This window comes from Hyperolius riggenbachi, chromosome 10 (assembly GCF_040937935.1).
Source record: "Hyperolius riggenbachi isolate aHypRig1 chromosome 10, aHypRig1.pri, whole genome shotgun sequence".
Lineage (NCBI taxonomy): Eukaryota > Metazoa > Chordata > Amphibia > Anura > Hyperoliidae > Hyperolius > Hyperolius riggenbachi.
The window spans coordinates 211,127,681-211,149,911 of NC_090655.1; the positions used below are offsets into that span (position 1 = coordinate 211,127,681).

Genomic DNA, 22,231 nt, shown 5'->3' on the forward strand with positions numbered 1-22,231 from the left:
TTTCGTTTCAGGAAAGGTGACAGAAGATGAGGTAGAAGAATGGAAAAAAGAAGATGGTGATAGAAGGCAACACAGGTGAGCCCGAGATAAATAAAGTGTGCAGTTCAGTGTTTCGTTTTAGGAAAGGTGACAGAAGATGAGGTGGAAGACTGGGAATAAAGAAGACGATGGTGATAGAAGGCAGCACAGGTGAGTTCAAGATAAATAAAGTGTGCATTTCAGTGTTTCGTTTCAGGAAAGGTGACAGAAGAGTAGGTGGAAGACTGGAAAAAAGAAGATGGTGAAAGAAGGCAGCACTGGTGAGTCTGAGATAAATAAAGTGTGCATTTCAGTGTTTTGTTTCAGTAAAGGTGACATAAGATGAGGTGGAAGACTGGAAAAAAAGAAAAAGATGGTGATAGAAGGCACACAGGTGAGTCTGAGATAAATAAAGTGTGCATTTCAGTGTTTTGTTTTAGGAAAGGTGACAGAACATGAGGTGGAAGACTGGAAAAAAAGAAGAAGATGGTGATAGAAGACAGCACAGGTGAGTCTGAGATAAATAAAGTGTGCATTTCAGTGTTTTGTTTCAGGAAAGGTGACAGAAGATGAGGTGGAAGAATAGAAAAAAAGAAGAAGATGGTGATAGAAGGCAGCACAGGTGAGTCCGAGATAAATAAAGTGTTCCTTTTTAGTGTTTCGTTTCAGGAAAGGTGACAGAAGATGAGGTGGGAGACTAGAAAAAAAGAAGAAGATGGTGATAGAAGGCAGCACAGGTGAGTCCGAGATAAATTAATTGTGCATTTCAGTGTTTCATTTTAGGAAAGGTGACAGAAGATGAGGTGGAAGACTGGAAAAAAAAGAAGAAGATGGTGATAGAAGGCAGCACAGGTGAGTCCGAGATAAATAAAGTGTGCATTTCAGTGTTTTGTTTTAGGAAAGGTGACAGAACATGAGGTGGAAGACTGGAAAAAAAGAAGAAGATGGTGATAGAAGACAGCACAGGTGAGTCCGAGATAAATAAAGTGTGCATTTCAGTGTTTCGTTTCAGGAAAGGTGACAGAAGATGAGGTAGAAGAATGGAAAAAAGAAGATGGTGATAGAAGGCAACACAGGTGAGCCCGAGATAAATAAAGTGTGCAGTTCAGTGTTTCGTTTTAGGAAAGGTGACAGAAGATGAGGTGGAAGACTGGGAATAAAGAAGACGATGGTGATAGAAGGCAGCACAGGTGAGTTCAAGATAAATAAAGTGTGCATTTCAGTGTTTCGTTTCAGGAAAGGTGACAGAAGAGTAGGTGGAAGACTGGAAAAAAGAAGATGGTGAAAGAAGGCAGCACTGGTGAGTCTGAGATAAATAAAGTGTGCATTTCAGTGTTTTGTTTCAGTAAAGGTGACATAAGATGAGGTGGAAGACTGGAAAAAAAGAAAAAGATGGTGATAGAAGGCACACAGGTGAGTCTGAGATAAATAAAGTGTGCATTTCAGTGTTTTGTTTTAGGAAAGGTGACAGAACATGAGGTGGAAGACTGGAAAAAAAGAAGAAGATGGTGATAGAAGACAGCACAGGTGAGTCTGAGATAAATAAAGTGTGCATTTCAGTGTTTTGTTTCAGGAAAGGTGACAGAAGATGAGGTGGAAGAATAGAAAAAAAGAAGAAGATGGTGATAGAAGGCAGCACAGGTGAGTCCGAGATAAATAAAGTGTTCCTTTTTAGTGTTTCGTTTCAGGAAAGGTGACAGAAGATGAGGTGGGAGACTAGAAAAAAAGAAGAAGATGGTGATAGAAGGCAGCACAGGTGAGTCCGAGATAAATTAATTGTGCATTTCAGTGTTTCATTTTAGGAAAGGTGACAGAAGATGAGGTGGAAGACTGGAAAAAAAAGAAGAAGATGGTGATAGAAGGCAGCACAGGTGAGTCCGAGATAAATAAAGTGTGCATTTCAGTGTTTTGTTTTAGGAAAGGTGACAGAACATGAGGTGGAAGACTGGAAAAAAAGAAGAAGATGGTGATAGAAGACAGCACAGGTGAGTCTGAGATAAATAAAGTGTGCATTTCAGTGTTTTGTTTCAGGAAAGGTGACAGAAGATGAGGTGGAAGAATGGAAAAACGAAGATGGTGATAGAAGGCAACACAGGTGAGCCCGAGATAAATAAAGTGTGCATTTCAGTGTTTCGTTTCAGGAAAGGTGACAGAAGATGAGGTGAAGACTGGGAATAAAGAAGACGATGCTGATAGAAGGGAGTACAGGTGAGTTCAAGATAAAATCAAGTGTGCTTTTCAGTGTTTCGTTTCAGGAAAAATGACAGAAGATGATGCGGATGACTGGAAAAAAGAAGAAGAAGGTGATAGAAGGCAGCACAGGTGAGTCCGAGATAAATAAAGTGTGCATTTCAGTGTTTCGTTTCAGTAAAGGTGACATAAGATGAAGTGGAAAACTGGAAAAAAAGAAACAGATGGTGATAGAAGGCACACAGGTGAGTCCGAGATAAATAAAGTGTGCATTTCAGTGTTTTGTTTCAGGAAAGGTGACAGAAGATGAGGTAGAAGAAAGGAAAAAAGAAGATGGTGATAGAAGGCAACACAGGTGAGCCCGAGATAAATAAAGTGTGCATTTCAGTGTTTCGTTTTAGGAAAGGTGACAGAAGATGAGGTGGAAGACTGGGAATAAAGAAGACGATGGTGATAGAAGGCAGCACAGGTGAGTTCAAGATAAATAAAGTGTGCATTTCAGTGTTTCGTTTCAGGAAAGGTGACAGAAGAATAGGTGGAAGACTGGAAAAAAGAAGATGGTGAAAGAAGGCAGCACAGGTGAGTCCGAGATAAATAAAGTGTGCATTTCAGTGTTTTGTTTCAGTAAAGGTGACATAAGATGAGGTGGAAGACTGGAAAAAAAAGAAAAAGATGGTGATAGAAGGCACACAGGTGAGTCTGAGATAAATAAAGTGTGCATTTCAGTGTTTTGTTTTAGGAAAGGTGACAGAACATGAGGTGGAAGACTGGAAAAAAAGAAGAAGATGGTGATAGAAGACAGCACAGGTGCGTCTGAGATAAATAAAGTGTGCATTTCAGTGTTTTGTTTCAGGAAAGGTGACAGAAGATGAGGTGGAAGAATGGAAAAAAGAAGATGGTGATAGAAGGCAACACAGGTGAGCCCGAGATAAATAAAGTGTGCATTTCAGTGTTTCGTTTCAGGAAAGGTGACAGAAGATGAGGTGAAGACTGGGAATAAAGAAGACGATGTTGATAGAAGGCAGCACAGGTGAGTTCAAGATACATAAAGTGTGCATTTCAGTGTTTCGTTTCAGGAAAAATGACAGAAGATGATGTGGATGACTGGAAAAAAGAAGAAGAAGGTGATAGAAGGCAGCACAGGTGAGTCCAAGATAAATAAAGTGTGCATTTCAGTGTTTCGTTTCAGTAAAGGTGACATAAGATGAAGTGGAAAACTGGAAAAAAAGAAAAAGATGGTGATAGAAGGCACACAGGTGAGTCCGAGATAACTAAAGTGTGCATTTCAGTGTTTCGTTTCAGGAAAGGTGACAGAAGATGAGGTAGAAGAATGGAAAAAAGAAGATGGTGATAGAAGGCAACACAGGTGAGCCCGAGATAAATAAAGTGTGCATTTCAGTGTTTCGTTTCAGGAAAGGTGACAGAAGATTAGGTGGAAGACTGGGAATAAAGAAGACGATGGTGATAGAAGGCAGCACAGGTGAGTTCAAGATAAATAAAGTGTGCATTTCAGTGTTTCGTTTCAGGAAAGGTGGCAGAAGAGTAGGTGGAAGACTGGCAAAAAGAAGACGGTTAAAGAAGGCAGCACAGGTGAGTCCGAGATAAATAAAGTGTGCATTTCAGTGTTTTGTTTCAGTAAAGGTGACATAAGATGAGGTGGAAGACTGGAAAAAAAGAAAAAGATGGTGATAGAAGGCAGCACAGGTGAGTCTGAGATAAATAAAGTGTGCATTTCAGTGTTTCGTTTCAGGAAAGGTGACAGAAGATGAGGTAGAAGAATGGAAAAATGAAGATGGTGATAGAAGGCAACACAGGTGAGCCCGAGATAAATAAAGTGTGCATTTCAGTGTTTCGTTTCAGGAAAGGTGACAGAAGATGAGGTGGAAGACTGGGAATAAAGAAGACGATGGTGATAGAAAGCAGCACAGGTGAGTTCAAGATAAATAAAGTGTGCATTTCAGTGTTTCGTTTCAGGAAAGGTGACAGAAGAGTAGGTGGAAGACTGGAAAAAAGAAGATGGTGAAAGACGGCAGCACAGGTGAGTCCGAGATAAATAAAGTGTGCATTTCAGTGTTTTGTTTCAGTAAAGGTGACATAAGATGAGGTGGAAGACTGGAAAAAAAGAAAAAGATGGTGATAGAAGGCACACAGGTGAGTCTGAGATAAATAAAGAGTGCATTTCAGTGTTTTGTTTTAGGAAAGGTGACAGAACATGAGGTGGAAGACTGGAAAAAAAGAATAAGATGGTGATAGAAGACAGCACAGGTGAGTCTGAGATACATAAAGTGTGCATTTCAGTGTTTTGTTTCAGGAAAGGTGACAGAAGATGAGGTGGAAGAATGGAAAAAATAAGATGGTGATAGAAGGCAACACAGGTGAGCCCGAGATAAATAAAGTGTGCATTTCAGTGTTTCGTTTCAGGAAAGGTGACAGAAGATGAGGTGAAGACTGGGAATAAAGAAGACGATGCTGATAGAAGGCAGCACAGGTGAGTTCAAGATACATAAAGTGTGCATTTCAGTGTTTCATTTCAGGAAAAATGACAGAAGATGATGCGGATGACTGGAAAAAAGAAGACGATGCTCATAGAAGGCAGCACAGGTGAGTTCAAGATACATAAAGTGTGCATTTCAGTGTTTCGTTTCAGGAAAAATGACAGAAGATGATGCGGATGACTGGAAAAAAGAAGAAGAAGGTGATAGAAGGCAGCACAGGTGAGTCCAAGATAAATAAAGTGTGCATTTCAGTGTTTTGTTTCAGGAAAGGTGACAGAAGATGAGGTGGAAGAATAGAAAAAAAGAAGAAGATGGTGATAGAAGGCAGCACAGGTGAGTCCGAGATAAATAAAGTGTTCCTTTTTAGTGTTTCGTTTCAGGAAAGGTGACAGAAGATGAGGTGGGAGACTAGAAAAAAAGAAGAAGATGGTGATAGAAGGCAGCACAGGTGAGTCCGAGATAAATTAATTGTGCATTTCAGTGTTTCATTTTAGGAAAGGTGACAGAAGATGAGGTGGAAGACTGGAAAAAAAAGAAGAAGATGGTGATAGAAGGCAGCACAGGTGAGTCCGAGATAAATAAAGTGTGCATTTCAGTGTTTTGTTTCAGTAAAGGTGACATAAGATGAGGTGGAAGACTGGAAAAAAAGAAAAAGATGGTGATAGAAGGCAGCACAGGTGAGTCTGAGATAAATAAAGTGTGCATTTCAGTGTTTCGTTTCAGGAAAGGTGACAGAAGATGAGGTAGAAGAATGGAAAAAAGAAGATGGTGATAGAAGGCAACACAGGTGAGCCCGAGATAAATAAAGTGTGCATTTCAGTGTTTCGTTTTAGGAAAGGTGACAGAAGATGAGGTGGAAGACTGGGAATAAAGAAGACGATGGTGATAGAAGGCAGCACAGGTGAGTTCAAGATAAATAAAGTGTGCATTTCAGTGTTTCGTTTCAGGAAAGGTGACAGAAGAGTAGGTGGAAGACTGGAAAAAAGAAGATGGTGAAAGACGGCAGCACAGGTGAGTCCGAGATAAATAAAGTGTGCATTTCAGTGTTTTGTTTCAGTAAAGGTGACATAAGATGGGGTGGAAGACTGGAAAAAAAGAAAAAGATGGTGATAGAAGGCACACAGGTGAGTCTGAGATAAATAAAGAGTGCATTTCAGTGTTTTGTTTTAGGAAAGGTGACAGAACATGAGGTGGAAGACTGGAAAAAAAGAATAAGATGGTGATAGAAGACAGCACAGGTGAGTCTGAGATACATAAAGTGTGCATTTCAGTGTTTTGTTTCAGGAAAGGTGACAGAAGATGAGGTGGAAGAATGGAAAAAATAAGATGGTGATAGAAGGCAACACAGGTGAGCCCGAGATAAATAAAGTGTGCATTTCAGTGTTTCGTTTCAGGAAAGGTGACAGAAGATGAGGTGGAAGACTAGAAAAAAAGAAGATGGTGATAGAAGGCAGCACAGGTGAGTCCGAGATAAATAAAGTGTGCATTTCAGTGTTTCGTTTCAGGAAAGGTGACAGAAGATGAGGTGGGAGACTAGAAAAAAAGAAGAAGATGGTGATAGAAGGCAGCACAGGTGAGTCCGAGATAAATAAAGTGTGCATTTCAGTGTTTTGTTTTAGGAAAGGTGACAGAACATGAGGTGGAAGACTGGAAAAAAAGAAGAAGATGGTGATAGAAGACAGCACAGGTGAGTCCGAGATAAATAAAGTGTGCATTTCAGTGTTTCGTTTCAGGAAAGGTGACAGAAGATGAGGTAGAAGAATGGAAAAAAGAAGATGGTGATAGAAGGCAACACAGGTGAGCCCGAGATAAATAAAGTGTGCAGTTCAGTGTTTCGTTTTAGGAAAGGTGACAGAAGATGAGGTGGAAGACTGGGAATAAAGAAGACGATGGTGATAGAAGGCAGCACAGGTGAGTTCAAGATAAATAAAGTGTGCATTTCAGTGTTTCGTTTCAGGAAAGGTGACAGAAGAGTAGGTGGAAGACTGGAAAAAAGAAGATGGTGAAAGAAGGCAGCACTGGTGAGTCTGAGATAAATAAAGTGTGCATTTCAGTGATTTGTTTCAGTAAAGGTGACATAAGATGAGGTGGAAGACTGGAAAAAAAGAAAAAGATGGTGATAGAAGGCACACAGGTGAGTCTGAGATAAATAAAGTGTGCATTTCAGTGTTTTGTTTTAGGAAAGGTGACAGAACATGAGGTGGAAGACTGGAAAAAAAGAAGAAGATGGTGATAGAAGACAACACAGGTGAGCCCGAGATAAATAAAGTGTGCAGTTCAGTGTTTCGTTTCAGGAAAGGTGGCAGAAGAGTAGGTGGAAGACTGGCAAAAAGAAGACGGTTAAAGAAGGCAGCACAGGTGAGTCCGAGATAAATAAAGTGTGCATTTCAGTGTTTCGTTTCAGGAAAGGTGACAGAAGATGAGGTGAAGACTGGGAATAAAGAAGACGATGCTGATAGAAGGCAGCACAGGTGAGTTCAAGATAAATAAAGTGTGCATTTCAGTGTTTCGTTTCAGGAAAGGTGGCAGAAGAGTAGGTGGAAGACTGGCAAAAAGAAGACGGTTAAAGAAGGCAGCACAGGTGAGTCCGAGATAAATAAAGTGTGCATTTCAGTGTTTTGTTTCAGTAAAGGTGACATAAGATGAGGTGGAAGACTGGAAAAAAAGAAAAAGATGGTGATAGAAGGCAGCACAGGTGAGTCTGAGATAAATAAAGTGTGCATTTCAGTGTTTCGTTTCAGGAAAGGTGACAGAAGATGAGGTAGAAGAATGGAAAAAAGAAGATGGTGATAGAAGGCAACACAGGTGAGCCCGAGATAAATAAAGTGTGCATTTCAGTGTTTCGTTTCAGGAAAGGTGACAGAAGATGAGGTGGAAGACTGGGAATAAAGAAGACGATGGTGATAGAAGGCAGCACAGGTGAGTTCAAGATAAATAAAGTGTGCATTTCAGTGTTTCGTTTCAGGAAAGGTGACAGAAGAGTAGGTGGAAGACTGGAAAAAAGAAGATGGTGAAAGACGGCAGCACAGGTGAGTCCGAGATAAATAAAGTGTGCATTTCAGTGTTTTGTTTCAGTAAAGGTGACATAAGATGAGGTGGAAGACTGGAAAAAAAGAAGAAGATGGTGATAGAAGGCACACAGGTGAGTCTGAGATAAATAAAGAGTGCATTTCAGTGTTTTGTTTTAGGAAAGGTGACAGAACATGAGGTGGAAGACTGGAAAAAAAGAATAAGATGGTGATAGAAGACAGCACAGGTGAGTCTGAGATACATAAAGTGTGCATTTCAGTGTTTTGTTTCAGGAAAGGTGACAGAAGATGAGGTGGAAGAATGGAAAAAATAAGATGGTGATAGAAGGCAACACAGGTGAGCCCGAGATAAATAAAGTGTGCATTTCAGTGTTTCGTTTCAGGAAAGGTGACAGAAGATGAGGTGAAGACTGGGAATAAAGAAGACGATGCTGATAGAAGGCAGCACAGGTGAGTTCAAGATACATAAAGTGTGCATTTCAGTGTTTCATTTCAGGAAAAATGACAGAAGATGATGCGGATGACTGGAAAAAAGAAGACGATGCTCATAGAAGGCAGCACAGGTGAGTTCAAGATACATAAAGTGTGCATTTCAGTGTTTCGTTTCAGGAAAAATGACAGAAGATGATGCGGATGACTGGAAAAAAGAAGAAGAAGGTGATAGAAGGCAGCACAGGTGAGTCCAAGATAAATAAAGTGTGCATTTCAGTGTTTTGTTTCAGGAAAGGTGACAGAAGATGAGGTGGAAGAATAGAAAAAAAGAAGAAGATGGTGATAGAAGGCAGCACAGGTGAGTCCGAGATAAATAAAGTGTTCCTTTTTAGTGTTTCGTTTCAGGAAAGGTGACAGAAGATGAGGTGGGAGACTAGAAAAAAAGAAGAAGATGGTGATAGAAGGCAGCACAGGTGAGTCCGAGATAAATTAATTGTGCATTTCAGTGTTTCATTTTAGGAAAGGTGACAGAAGATGAGGTGGAAGACTGGAAAAAAAAGAAGAAGATGGTGATAGAAGGCAGCACAGGTGAGTCCGAGATAAATAAAGTGTGCATTTCAGTGTTTTGTTTCAGTAAAGGTGACATAAGATGAGGTGGAAGACTGGAAAAAAAGAAAAAGATGGTGATAGAAGGCAGCACAGGTGAGTCTGAGATAAATAAAGTGTGCATTTCAGTGTTTCGTTTCAGGAAAGGTGACAGAAGATGAGGTAGAAGAATGGAAAAAAGAAGATGGTGATAGAAGGCAACACAGGTGAGCCCGAGATAAATAAAGTGTGCATTTCAGTGTTTCGTTTCAGGAAAGGTGACAGAAGATGAGGTGGAAGACTGGGAATAAAGAAGACGATGGTGATAGAAGGCAGCACAGGTGAGTTCAAGATAAATAAAGTGTGCATTTCAGTGTTTCGTTTCAGGAAAGGTGACAGAAGAGTAGGTGGAAGACTGGAAAAAAGAAGATGGTGAAAGACGGCAGCACAGGTGAGTCCGAGATAAATAAAGTGTGCATTTCAGTGTTTTGTTTCAGTAAAGGTGACATAAGATGAGGTGGAAGACTGGAAAAAAAGAAAAAGATGGTGATAGAAGGCACACAGGTGAGTCTGAGATAAATAAAGAGTGCATTTCAGTGTTTTGTTTTAGGAAAGGTGACAGAACATGAGGTGGAAGACTGGAAAAAAAGAATAAGATGGTGATAGAAGACAGCACAGGTGAGTCTGAGATACATAAAGTGTGCATTTCAGTGTTTTGTTTCAGGAAAGGTGACAGAAGATGAGGTGGAAGAATGGAAAAAATAAGATGGTGATAGAAGGCAACACAGGTGAGCCCGAGATAAATAAAGTGTGCATTTCAGTGTTTCGTTTCAGGAAAGGTGACAGAAGATGAGGTGGAAGACTAGAAAAAAAGAAGATGGTGATAGAAGGCAGCACAGGTGAGTCCGAGATAAATAAAGTGTGCATTTCAGTGTTTCGTTTCAGGAAAGGTGACAGAAGATGAGGTGGGAGACTAGAAAAAAAGAAGAAGATGGTGATAGAAGGCAGCACAGGTGAGTCCGAGATAAATAAAGTGTGCATTTCAGTGTTTTGTTTTAGGAAAGGTGACAGAACATGAGGTGGAAGACTGGAAAAAAAGAAGAAGATGGTGATAGAAGACAGCACAGGTGAGTCCGAGATAAATAAAGTGTGCATTTCAGTGTTTCGTTTCAGGAAAGGTGACAGAAGATGAGGTAGAAGAATGGAAAAAAGAAGATGGTGATAGAAGGCAACACAGGTGAGCCCGAGATAAATAAAGTGTGCAGTTCAGTGTTTCGTTTTAGGAAAGGTGACAGAAGATGAGGTGGAAGACTGGGAATAAAGAAGACGATGGTGATAGAAGGCAGCACAGGTGAGTTCAAGATAAATAAAGTGTGCATTTCAGTGTTTCGTTTCAGGAAAGGTGACAGAAGAGTAGGTGGAAGACTGGAAAAAAGAAGATGGTGAAAGAAGGCAGCACTGGTGAGTCTGAGATAAATAAAGTGTGCATTTCAGTGTTTTGTTTCAGTAAAGGTGACATAAGATGAGGTGGAAGACTGGAAAAAAAGAAAAAGATGGTGATAGAAGGCACACAGGTGAGTCTGAGATAAATAAAGTGTGCATTTCAGTGTTTTGTTTTAGGAAAGGTGACAGAACATGAGGTGGAAGACTGGAAAAAAAGAAGAAGATGGTGATAGAAGACAGCACAGGTGAGTCTGAGATAAATAAAGTGTGCATTTCAGTGTTTTGTTTCAGGAAAGGTGACAGAAGGTGAGGTGGAAGAATGGAAAAAAGAATATGGTGATAGAAGGCAACACAGGTGAGCCCGAGATAAATAAAGTGTGCATTTCAGTGTTTCGTTTCAGGAAAGGTGACAGAAGATGAGGTGAAGACTGGGAATAAAGAAGACGATGCTGATAGAAGGAAGCACAGGTGAGTTCAAGATAAATAAAGTGTGCATTTCAGTGTTTCGTTTCAGGAAAGGTGGCAGAAGAGTAGGTGGAAGACTGGCAAAAAGAAGACGGTTAAAGAAGGCAGCACAGGTGAGTCCGAGATAAATAAAGTGTGCATTTCAGTGTTTTGTTTCAGTAAAGGTGACATAAGATGAGGTGGAAGACTGGAAAAAAAGAAAAAGATGGTGATAGAAGGCAGCACAGGTGAGTCTGAGATAAATAAAGTGTGCATTTCAGTGTTTCGTTTCAGGAAAGGTGACAGAAGATGAGGTAGAAGAATGGAAAAAAGAAGATGGTGATAGAAGGCAACACAGGTGAGCCCGAGATAAATAAAGTGTGCATTTCAGTGTTTCGTTTCAGGAAAGGTGACAGAAGATGAGGTGGAAGACTGGGAATAAAGAAGACGATGGTGATAGAAGGCAGCACAGGTGAGTTCAAGATAAATAAAGTGTGCATTTCAGTGTTTCGTTTCAGGAAAGGTGACAGAAGAGTAGGTGGAAGACTGGAAAAAAGAAGATGGTGAAAGACGGCAGCACAGGTGAGTCCGAGATAAATAAAGTGTGCATTTCAGTGTTTTGTTTCAGTAAAGGTGACATAAGATGAGGTGGAAGACTGGAAAAAAAGAAGAAGATGGTGATAGAAGGCACACAGGTGAGTCTGAGATAAATAAAGAGTGCATTTCAGTGTTTTGTTTTAGGAAAGGTGACAGAACATGAGGTGGAAGACTGGAAAAAAAGAATAAGATGGTGATAGAAGACAGCACAGGTGAGTCTGAGATACATAAAGTGTGCATTTCAGTGTTTTGTTTCAGGAAAGGTGACAGAAGATGAGGTGGAAGAATGGAAAAAATAAGATGGTGATAGAAGGCAACACAGGTGAGCCCGAGATAAATAAAGTGTGCATTTCAGTGTTTCGTTTCAGGAAAGGTGACAGAAGATGAGGTGAAGACTGGGAATAAAGAAGACGATGCTGATAGAAGGCAGCACAGGTGAGTTCAAGATACATAAAGTGTGCATTTCAGTGTTTCATTTCAGGAAAAATGACAGAAGATGATGCGGATGACTGGAAAAAAGAAGACGATGCTCATAGAAGGCAGCACAGGTGAGTTCAAGATACATAAAGTGTGCATTTCAGTGTTTCGTTTCAGGAAAAATGACAGAAGATGATGCGGATGACTGGAAAAAAGAAGAAGAAGGTGATAGAAGGCAGCACAGGTGAGTCCAAGATAAATAAAGTGTGCATTTCAGTGTTTTGTTTCAGGAAAGGTGACAGAAGATGAGGTGGAAGAATAGAAAAAAAGAAGAAGATGGTGATAGAAGGCAGCACAGGTGAGTCCGAGATAAATAAAGTGTTCCTTTTTAGTGTTTCGTTTCAGGAAAGGTGACAGAAGATGAGGTGGGAGACTAGAAAAAAAGAAGAAGATGGTGATAGAAGGCAGCACAGGTGAGTCCGAGATAAATTAATTGTGCATTTCAGTGTTTCATTTTAGGAAAGGTGACAGAAGATGAGGTGGAAGACTGGAAAAAAAAGAAGAAGATGGTGATAGAAGGCAGCACAGGTGAGTCCGAGATAAATAAAGTGTGCATTTCAGTGTTTTGTTTCAGTAAAGGTGACATAAGATGAGGTGGAAGACTGGAAAAAAAGAAAAAGATGGTGATAGAAGGCAGCACAGGTGAGTCTGAGATAAATAAAGTGTGCATTTCAGTGTTTCGTTTCAGGAAAGGTGACAGAAGATGAGGTAGAAGAATGGAAAAAAGAAGATGGTGATAGAAGGCAACACAGGTGAGCCCGAGATAAATAAAGTGTGCATTTCAGTGTTTCGTTTCAGGAAAGGTGACAGAAGATGAGGTGGAAGACTGGGAATAAAGAAGACGATGGTGATAGAAGGCAGCACAGGTGAGTTCAAGATAAATAAAGTGTGCATTTCAGTGTTTCGTTTCAGGAAAGGTGACAGAAGAGTAGGTGGAAGACTGGAAAAAAGAAGATGGTGAAAGACGGCAGCACAGGTGAGTCCGAGATAAATAAAGTGTGCATTTCAGTGTTTTGTTTCAGTAAAGGTGACATAAGATGAGGTGGAAGACTGGAAAAAAAGAAAAAGATGGTGATAGAAGGCACACAGGTGAGTCTGAGATAAATAAAGAGTGCATTTCAGTGTTTTGTTTTAGGAAAGGTGACAGAACATGAGGTGGAAGACTGGAAATTGTTTCAGGAAAGGTGACAGAAGATGAGGTGGAAGAATGGAAAAAATAAGATGGTGATAGAAGGCAACACAGGTGAGCCCGAGATAAATAAAGTGTGCATTTCAGTGTTTCGTTTCAGGAAAGGTGACAGAAGATGAGGTGGAAGACTAGAAAAAAAGAAGATGGTGATAGAAGGCAGCACAGGTGAGTCCGAGATAAATAAAGTGTGCATTTCAGTGTTTCGTTTCAGGAAAGGTGACAGAAGATGAGGTGGGAGACTAGAAAAAAAGAAGAAGATGGTGATAGAAGGCAGCACAGGTGAGTCCGAGATAAATAAAGTGTGCATTTCAGTGTTTTGTTTTAGGAAAGGTGACAGAACATGAGGTGGAAGACTGGAAAAAAAGAAGAAGATGGTGATAGAAGACAGCACAGGTGAGTCCGAGATAAATAAAGTGTGCATTTCAGTGTTTCGTTTCAGGAAAGGTGACAGAAGATGAGGTAGAAGAATGGAAAAAAGAAGATGGTGATAGAAGGCAACACAGGTGAGCCCGAGATAAATAAAGTGTGCAGTTCAGTGTTTCGTTTTAGGAAAGGTGACAGAAGATGAGGTGGAAGACTGGGAATAAAGAAGACGATGGTGATAGAAGGCAGCACAGGTGAGTTCAAGATAAATAAAGTGTGCATTTCAGTGTTTCGTTTCAGGAAAGGTGACAGAAGAGTAGGTGGAAGACTGGAAAAAAGAAGATGGTGAAAGAAGGCAGCACTGGTGAGTCTGAGATAAATAAAGTGTGCATTTCAGTGTTTTTTTCAGTAAAGGTGACATAAGATGAGGTGGAAGACTGGAAAAAAAGAAAAAGATGGTGATAGAAGGCACACAGGTGAGTCTGAGATAAATAAAGTGTGCATTTCAGTGTTTTGTTTTAGGAAAGGTGACAGAACATGAGGTGGAAGACTGGAAAAAAAGAAGAAGATGGTGATAGAAGACAGCACAGGTGAGTCTGAGATAAATAAAGTGTGCATTTCAGTGTTTTGTTTCAGGAAAGGTGACAGAAGGTGAGGTGGAAGAATGGAAAAAAGAATATGGTGATAGAAGGCAACACAGGTGAGCCCGAGATAAATAAAGTGTGCATTTCAGTGTTTCGTTTCAGGAAAGGTGACAGAAGATGAGGTGAAGACTGGGAATAAAGAAGACGATGCTGATAGAAGGAAGCACAGGTGAGTTCAAGATAAATAAAGTGTGCATTTCAGTGTTTCGTTTCAGGAAAGGTGGCAGAAGAGTAGGTGGAAGACTGGCAAAAAGAAGACGGTTAAAGAAGGCAGCACAGGTGAGTCCGAGATAAATAAAGTGTGCATTTCAGTGTTTTGTTTCAGTAAAGGTGACATAAGATGAGGTGGAAGACTGGAAAAAAAGAAAAAGATGGTGATAGAAGGCAGCACAGGTGAGTCTGAGATAAATAAAGTGTGCATTTCAGTGTTTCGTTTCAGGAAAGGTGACAGAAGATGAGGTAGAAGAATGGAAAAAAGAAGATGGTGATAGAAGGCAACACAGGTGAGCCCGAGATAAATAAAGTGTGCATTTCAGTGTTTCGTTTCAGGAAAGGTGACAGAAGATGAGGTGGAAGACTGGGAATAAAGAAGACGATGGTGATAGAAGGCAGCACAGGTGAGTTCAAGATAAATAAAGTGTGCATTTCAGTGTTTCGTTTCAGGAAAGGTGACAGAAGAGTAGGTGGAAGACTGGAAAAAAGAAGATGGTGAAAGACGGCAGCACAGGTGAGTCCGAGATAAATAAAGTGTGCATTTCAGTGTTTTGTTTCAGTAAAGGTGACATAAGATGAGGTGGAAGACTGGAAAAAAAGAAGAAGATGGTGATAGAAGGCACACAGGTGAGTCTGAGATAAATAAAGAGTGCATTTCAGTGTTTTGTTTTAGGAAAGGTGACAGAACATGAGGTGGAAGACTGGAAAAAAAGAATAAGATGGTGATAGAAGACAGCACAGGTGAGTCTGAGATACATAAAGTGTGCATTTCAGTGTTTTGTTTCAGGAAAGGTGACAGAAGATGAGGTGGAAGAATGGAAAAAATAAGATGGTGATAGAAGGCAACACAGGTGAGCCCGAGATAAATAAAGTGTGCATTTCAGTGTTTCGTTTCAGGAAAGGTGACAGAAGATGAGGTGAAGACTGGGAATAAAGAAGACGATGCTGATAGAAGGCAGCACAGGTGAGTTCAAGATACATAAAGTGTGCATTTCAGTGTTTCATTTCAGGAAAAATGACAGAAGATGATGCGGATGACTGGAAAAAAGAAGACGATGCTCATAGAAGGCAGCACAGGTGAGTTCAAGATACATAAAGTGTGCATTTCAGTGTTTCGTTTCAGGAAAAATGACAGAAGATGATGCGGATGACTGGAAAAAAGAAGAAGAAGGTGATAGAAGGCAGCACAGGTGAGTCCAAGATAAATAAAGTGTGCATTTCAGTGTTTTGTTTCAGGAAAGGTGACAGAAGATGAGGTGGAAGAATAGAAAAAAAGAAGAAGATGGTGATAGAAGGCAGCACAGGTGAGTCCGAGATAAATAAAGTGTTCCTTTTTAGTGTTTCGTTTCAGGAAAGGTGACAGAAGATGAGGTGGGAGACTAGAAAAAAAGAAGAAGATGGTGATAGAAGGCAGCACAGGTGAGTCCGAGATAAATTAATTGTGCATTTCAGTGTTTCATTTTAGGAAAGGTGACAGAAGATGAGGTGGAAGACTGGAAAAAAAAGAAGAAGATGGTGATAGAAGGCAGCACAGGTGAGTCCGAGATAAATAAAGTGTGCATTTCAGTGTTTTGTTTCAGTAAAGGTGACATAAGATGAGGTGGAAGACTGGAAAAAAAGAAAAAGATGGTGATAGAAGGCAGCACAGGTGAGTCTGAGATAAATAAAGTGTGCATTTCAGTGTTTCGTTTCAGGAAAGGTGACAGAAGATGAGGTAGAAGAATGGAAAAAAGAAGATGGTGATAGAAGGCAACACAGGTGAGCCCGAGATAAATAAAGTGTGCATTTCAGTGTTTCGTTTCAGGAAAGGTGACAGAAGATGAGGTGGAAGACTGGGAATAAAGAAGACGATGGTGATAGAAGGCAGCACAGGTGAGTTCAAGATAAATAAAGTGTGCATTTCAGTGTTTCGTTTCAGGAAAGGTGACAGAAGAGTAGGTGGAAGACTGGAAAAAAGAAGATGGTGAAAGACGGCAGCACAGGTGAGTCCGAGATAAATAAAGTGTGCATTTCAGTGTTTTGTTTCAGTAAAGGTGACATAAGATGAGGTGGAAGACTGGAAAAAAAGAAAAAGATGGTGATAGAAGGCACACAGGTGAGTCTGAGATAAATAAAGAGTGCATTTCAGTGTTTTGTTTTAGGAAAGGTGACAGAACATGAGGTGGAAGACTGGAAATTGTTTCAGGAAAGGTGACAGAAGATGAGGTGGAAGAATGGAAAAAATAAGATGGTGATAGAAGGCAACACAGGTGAGCCCGAGATAAATAAAGTGTGCATTTCAGTGTTTCGTTTCAGGAAAGGTGACAGAAGATGAGGTGGAAGACTAGAAAAAAAGAAGATGGTGATAGAAGGCAGCACAGGTGAGTCCGAGATAAATAAAGTGTGCATTTCAGTGTTTCGTTTCAGGAAAGGTGACAGAAGATGAGGTGGGAGACTAGAAAAAAAGAAGAAGATGGTGATAGAAGGCAGCACAGGTGAGTCCGAGATAAATAAAGTGTGCATTTCAGTGTTTTGTTTTAGGAAAGGTGACAGAACATGAGGTGGAAGACTGGAAAAAAAGAAGAAGATGGTGATAGAAGACAGCACAGGTGAGTCCGAGATAAATAAAGTGTGCATTTCAGTGTTTCGTTTCAGGAAAGGTGACAGAAGATGAGGTAGAAGAATGGAAAAAAGAAGATGGTGATAGAAGGCAACACAGGTGAGCCCGAGATAAATAAAGTGTGCAGTTCAGTGTTTCGTTTTAGGAAAGGTGACAGAAGATGAGGTGGAAGACTGGGAATAAAGAAGACGATGGTGATAGAAGGCAGCACAGGTGAGTTCAAGATAAATAAAGTGTGCATTTCAGTGTTTCGTTTCAGGAAAGGTGACAGAAGAGTAGGTGGAAGACTGGAAAAAAGAAGATGGTGAAAGAAGGCAGCACTGGTGAGTCTGAGATAAATAAAGTGTGCATTTCAGTGTTTTTTTCAGTAAAGGTGACATAAGATGAGGTGGAAGACTGGAAAAAAAGAAAAAGATGGTGATAGAAGGCACACAGGTGAGTCTGAGATAAATAAAGTGTGCATTTCAGTGTTTTGTTTTAGGAAAGGTGACAGAACATGAGGTGGAAGACTGGAAAAAAAGAAGAAGATGGTGATAGAAGACAGCACAGGTGAGTCTGAGATAAATAAAGTGTGCATTTCAGTGTTTTGTTTCAGGAAAGGTGACAGAAGGTGAGGTGGAAGCATGGAAAAAAGAATATGGTGATAGAAGGCAACACAGGTGAGCCCGAGATAAATAAAGTGTGCATTTCAGTGTTTCGTTTCAGGAAAGGTGACAGAAGATGAGGTGAAGACTGGGAATAAAGAAGACGATGCTGATAGAAGGCAGCACAGGTGAGTTCAAGATACATAAAGTGTGCATTTCAGTGTTTCATTTCAGGAAAAATGACAGAAGATGATGCGGATGACTGGAAAAAAGAAGACGATGCTCATAGAAGGCAGCACAGGTGAGTTCAAGATACATAAAGTGTGCATTTCAGTGTTTCGTTTCAGGAAAAATGACAGAAGATGATGCGGATGACTGGAAAAAAGAAGAAGATGGTGATAGAAGGCAGCACAGGTGAGTCCGAGATAAATAAAGTGTTCCTTTTTAGTGTTTCATTTCAGGAAAGGTGACAGAAGATGAGGTGGGAGACTAGAAAAAAAGAAGAAGATGGTGATAGAAGGCAGCACAGGTGAGTCCGAGATAAATTAATTGTGCATTTCAGTGTTTCATTTTAGGAAAGGTGACAGAAGATGAGGTGGAAGACTGGAAAAAAAAGAAGAAGATGGTGATAGAAGGCAGCACAGGTGAGTCCGAGATAAATAAAGTGTGCATTTCAGTGTTTTGTTTTAGGAAAGGTGACAGAACATGAGGTGGAAGACTGGAAAAAAAGAAGAAGATGGTGATAGAAGACAGCACAGGTGAGTCTGAGATAAATAAAGTGTGCATTTCAGTGTTTTGTTTCAGGAAAGGTGACAGAAGATGAGGTGGAAGAATGGAAAAACGAAGATGGTGATAGAAGGCAACACAGGTGAGCCCGAGATAAATAAAGTGTGCATTTCAGTGTTTCGTTTCAGGAAAGGTGACAGAAGATGAGGTGAAGACTGGGAATAAAGAAGACGATGCTGATAGAAGGGAGTACAGGTGAGTTCAAGATAAAATCAAGTGTGCTTTTCAGTGTTTCGTTTCAGGAAAAATGACAGAAGATGATGCGGATGACTGGAAAAAAGAAGAAGAAGGTGATAGAAGGCAGCACAGGTGAGTCCGAGATAAATAAAGTGTGCATTTCAGTGTTTCGTTTCAGTAAAGGTGACATAAGATGAAGTGGAAAACAGGAAAAAAAGAAACAGATGGTGATAGAAGGCACACAGGTGAGTCCGAGATAAATAAAGTGTGCATTTCAGTGTTTTGTTTCAGGAAAGGTGACAGAAGATGAGGTAGAAGAAAGGAAAAAAGAAGATGGTGATAGAAGGCAACACAGGTGAGCCCGAGATAAATAAAGTGTGCATTTCAGTGTTTCGTTTTAGGAAAGGTGACAGAAGATGAGGTGGAAGACTGGGAATAAAGAAGACGATGGTGATAGAAGGCAGCACAGGTGAGTTCAAGATAAATAAAGTGTGCATTTCAGTGTTTCGTTTCAGGAAAGGTGACAGAAGAATAGGTGGAAGACTGGAAAAAAGAAGATGGTGAAAGAAGGCAGCACAGGTGAGTCCGAGATAAATAAAGTGTGCATTTCAGTGTTTTGTTTCAGTAAAGGTGACATAAGATGAGGTGGAAGACTGGAAAAAAAAGAAAATGATGGTGATAGAAGGCACACAGGTGAGTCTGAGATAAATAAAGTGTGCATTTCAGTGTTTTGTTTTAGGAAAGGTGACAGAACATGAGGTGGAAGACTGGAAAAAAAGAAGAAGATGGTGATAGAAGACAGCACAGGTGCGTCTGAGATAAATAAAGTGTGCATTTCAGTGTTTTGTTTCAGGAAAGGTGACAGAAGATGAGGTGGAAGAATGGAAAAAAGAAGATGGTGATAGAAGGCAACACAGGTGAGCCCGAGATAAATAAAGTGTGCATTTCAGTGTTTCGTTTCAGGAAAGGTGACAGAAGATGAGGTGAAGACTGGGAATAAAGAAGACGATGTTGATAGAAGGCAGCACAGGTGAGTTCAAGATACATAAAGTGTGCATTTCAGTGTTTCGTTTCAGGAAAAATGACAGAAGATGATGTGGATGACTGGAAAAAAGAAGAAGAAGGTGATAGAAGGCAGCACAGGTGAGTCCAAGATAAATAAAGTGTGCATTTCAGTGTTTCGTTTCAGTAAAGGTGACATAAGATGAAGTGGAAAACTGGAAAAAAAGAAAAAGATGGTGATAGAAGGCACACAGGTGAGTCCGAGATAAATAAAGTGTGCATTTCAGTGTTTCGTTTCAGGAAAGGTGACAGAAGATGAGGTAGAAGAATGGAAAAAAGAAGATGGTGATAGAAGGCAACACAGGTGAGCACAAGATAAATAAAGTGTGCATTTCAGTGTTTCGTTTCAGGAAAGGTGACAGAAGATTAGGTGGAAGACTGGGAATAAAGAAGACGATGGTGATAGAAGGCAGCACAGGTGAGTTCAAGATAAATAAAGTGTGCATTTCAGTGTTTCGTTTCAGGAAAGGTGGCAGAAGAGTAGGTGGAAGACTGGCAAAAAGAAGACGGTTAAAGAAGGCAGCACAGGTGAGTCCGAGATAAATAAAGTGTGCATTTCAGTGTTTTGTTTCAGTAAAGGTGACATAAGATGAGGTGGAAGACTGGAAAAAAAGAAAAAGATGGTGATAGAAGGCAGCACAGGTGAGTCTGAGATAAATAAAGTGTGCATTTCAGTGTTTCGTTTCAGGAAAGGTGACAGAAGATGAGGTAGAAGAATGGAAAAAAGAAGATGGTGATAGAAGGCAACACAGGTGAGCCCGAGATAAATAAAGTGTGCATTTCAGTGTTTCGTTTCAGGAAAGGTGACAGAAGATTAGGTGGAAGACTGGGAATAAAGAAGACGATGGTGATAGAAGGCAGCACAGGTGAGTTCAAGATAAATAAAGTGTGCATTTCAGTGTTTCGTTTCAGTAAAGGTGACATAAGATGAAGTGGAAAACTGGAAAAAAAGAAAAAGATGGTGATAGAAGGCAGCACAGGTGAGTCTGAGATAAATAAAGTGTGCATTTCAGTGTTTCGTTTCAGGAAAGGTGACAGAAGATGAGGTAGAAGAATGGAAAAAAGAAGACGGTTAAAGAAGGCAGCACAGGTGAGTCCGAGATAAATAAAGTGTGCATTTCAGTGTTTTGTTTCAGTAAAGGTGACATAAGATGAGGTGGAAGACTGGAAAAAAAGAAAAAGATGGTGATAGAAGGCACACAGGTGAGTCTGAGATAAATAAAGAGTGCATTTCAGTGTTTTGTTTTAGGAAAGGTGACAGAACATGAGGTGGAAGACTGGAAAAAAAGAATAAGATGGTGATAGAAGACAGCACAGGTGAGTCTGAGATACATAAAGTGTGCATTTCAGTGTTTTGTTTCAGGAAAGGTGACAGAAGATGAGGTGGAAGAATGGAAAAAATAAGATGGTGATAGAAGGCAACACAGGTGAGCCCGAGATAAATAAAGTGTGCATTTCAGTGTTTCGTTTCAGGAAAGGTGACAGAAGATGAGGTGAAGACTGGGAATAAAGAAGACGATGCTGATAGAAGGCAGCACAGGTGAGTTCAAGATACATAAAGTGTGCATTTCAGTGTTTCATTTCAGGAAAAATGACAGAAGATGATGCGGATGACTAGAAAAAAGAAGACGATGCTCATAGAAGGCAGCACAGGTGAGTTCAAGATACATAAAGTGTGCATTTCAGTGTTTCGTTTCAGGAAAAATGACAGAAGATGATGCGGATGACTGGAAAAAAGAAGAAGAAGGTGATAGAAGGCAGCACAGGTGAGTCCAAGATAAATAAAGTGTGCATTTCAGTGTTTTGTTTCAGGAAAGGTGACAGAAGATGAGGTGGAAGAATAGAAAAAAAGAAGAAGATGGTGACAGAAGGCAGCACAGGTGAGTCCGAGATAAATAAAGTGTTCCTTTTTAGTGTTTCGTTTCAGGAAAGGTGACAGAAGATGAGGTGGGAGACTAGAAAAAAAGAAGAAGATGGTGATAGAAGGCAGCACAGGTGAGTCCGAGATAAATTAATTGTGCATTTCAGTGTTTCATTTTAGGAAAGGTGACAGAAGATGAGGTGGAAGACTGGAAAAAAAAGAAGAAGATGGTGATAGAAGGCAGCACAGGTGAGTCCGAGATAAATAAAGTGTGCATTTCAGTGTTTTGTTTCAGTAAAGGTGACATAAGATGAGGTGGAAGACTGGAAAAAAAGAAAAAGATGGTGATAGAAGGCAGCACAGGTGAGTCTGAGATAAATAAAGTGTGCATTTCAGTGTTTCGTTTCAGGAAAGGTGACAGAAGATGAGGTAGAAGAATGGAAAAAAGAAGATGGTGATAGAAGGCAACACAGGTGAGCCCGAGATAAATAAAGTGTGCATTTCAGTGTTTCGTTTCAGGAAAGGTGACAGAAGATGAGGTGGAAGACTGGGAATAAAGAAGACGATGGTGATAGAAGGCAGCACAGGTGAGTTCAAGATAAATAAAGTGTGCATTTCAGTGTTTCGTTTCAGGAAAGGTGACAGAAGAGTAGGTGGAAGACTGGAAAAAAGAAGATGGTGAAAGACGGCAGCACAAGTGAGTCCGAGATAAATAAAGTGTGCATTTCAGTGTTTTGTTTCAGTAAAGGTGACATAAGATGAGGTGGAAGACTGGAAAAAAAGAAAAAGATGGTGATAGAAGGCACACAGGTGAGTCTGAGATAAATAAAGAGTGCATTTCAGTGTTTTGTTTTAGGAAAGGTGACAGAACATGAGGTGGAAGACTGGAAAAAAAGAATAAGATGGTGATAGAAGACAGCACAGGTGAGTCTGAGATACATAAAGTGTGCATTTCAGTGTTTTGTTTCAGGAAAGGTGACAGAAGATGAGGTGGAAGAATGGAAAAAATAAGATGGTGATAGAAGGCAACACAGGTGAGCCCG

At 40.3% G+C, this 22,231-nt stretch overlaps 1 protein-coding gene across 1 annotated transcript in view; it reads left to right on the top strand.

Moving 5' to 3' along the window:
- Positions 1 to 22,231, top strand: part of LOC137536784 (octapeptide-repeat protein T2-like) — a 124,668-nt gene that overhangs the window by 83,833 nt on the left and 18,604 nt on the right. The window contains exons 6-9 of the mRNA XM_068258986.1: positions 10,707 to 10,770; positions 14,122 to 14,185; positions 17,314 to 17,377; positions 19,792 to 19,855. Coding sequence (XP_068115087.1) covers positions 10,707 to 10,770; positions 14,122 to 14,185; positions 17,314 to 17,377; positions 19,792 to 19,855 — 256 coding nt within the window. The remainder of the gene's footprint in view (positions 1 to 10,706; positions 10,771 to 14,121; positions 14,186 to 17,313; positions 17,378 to 19,791; positions 19,856 to 22,231) is intronic.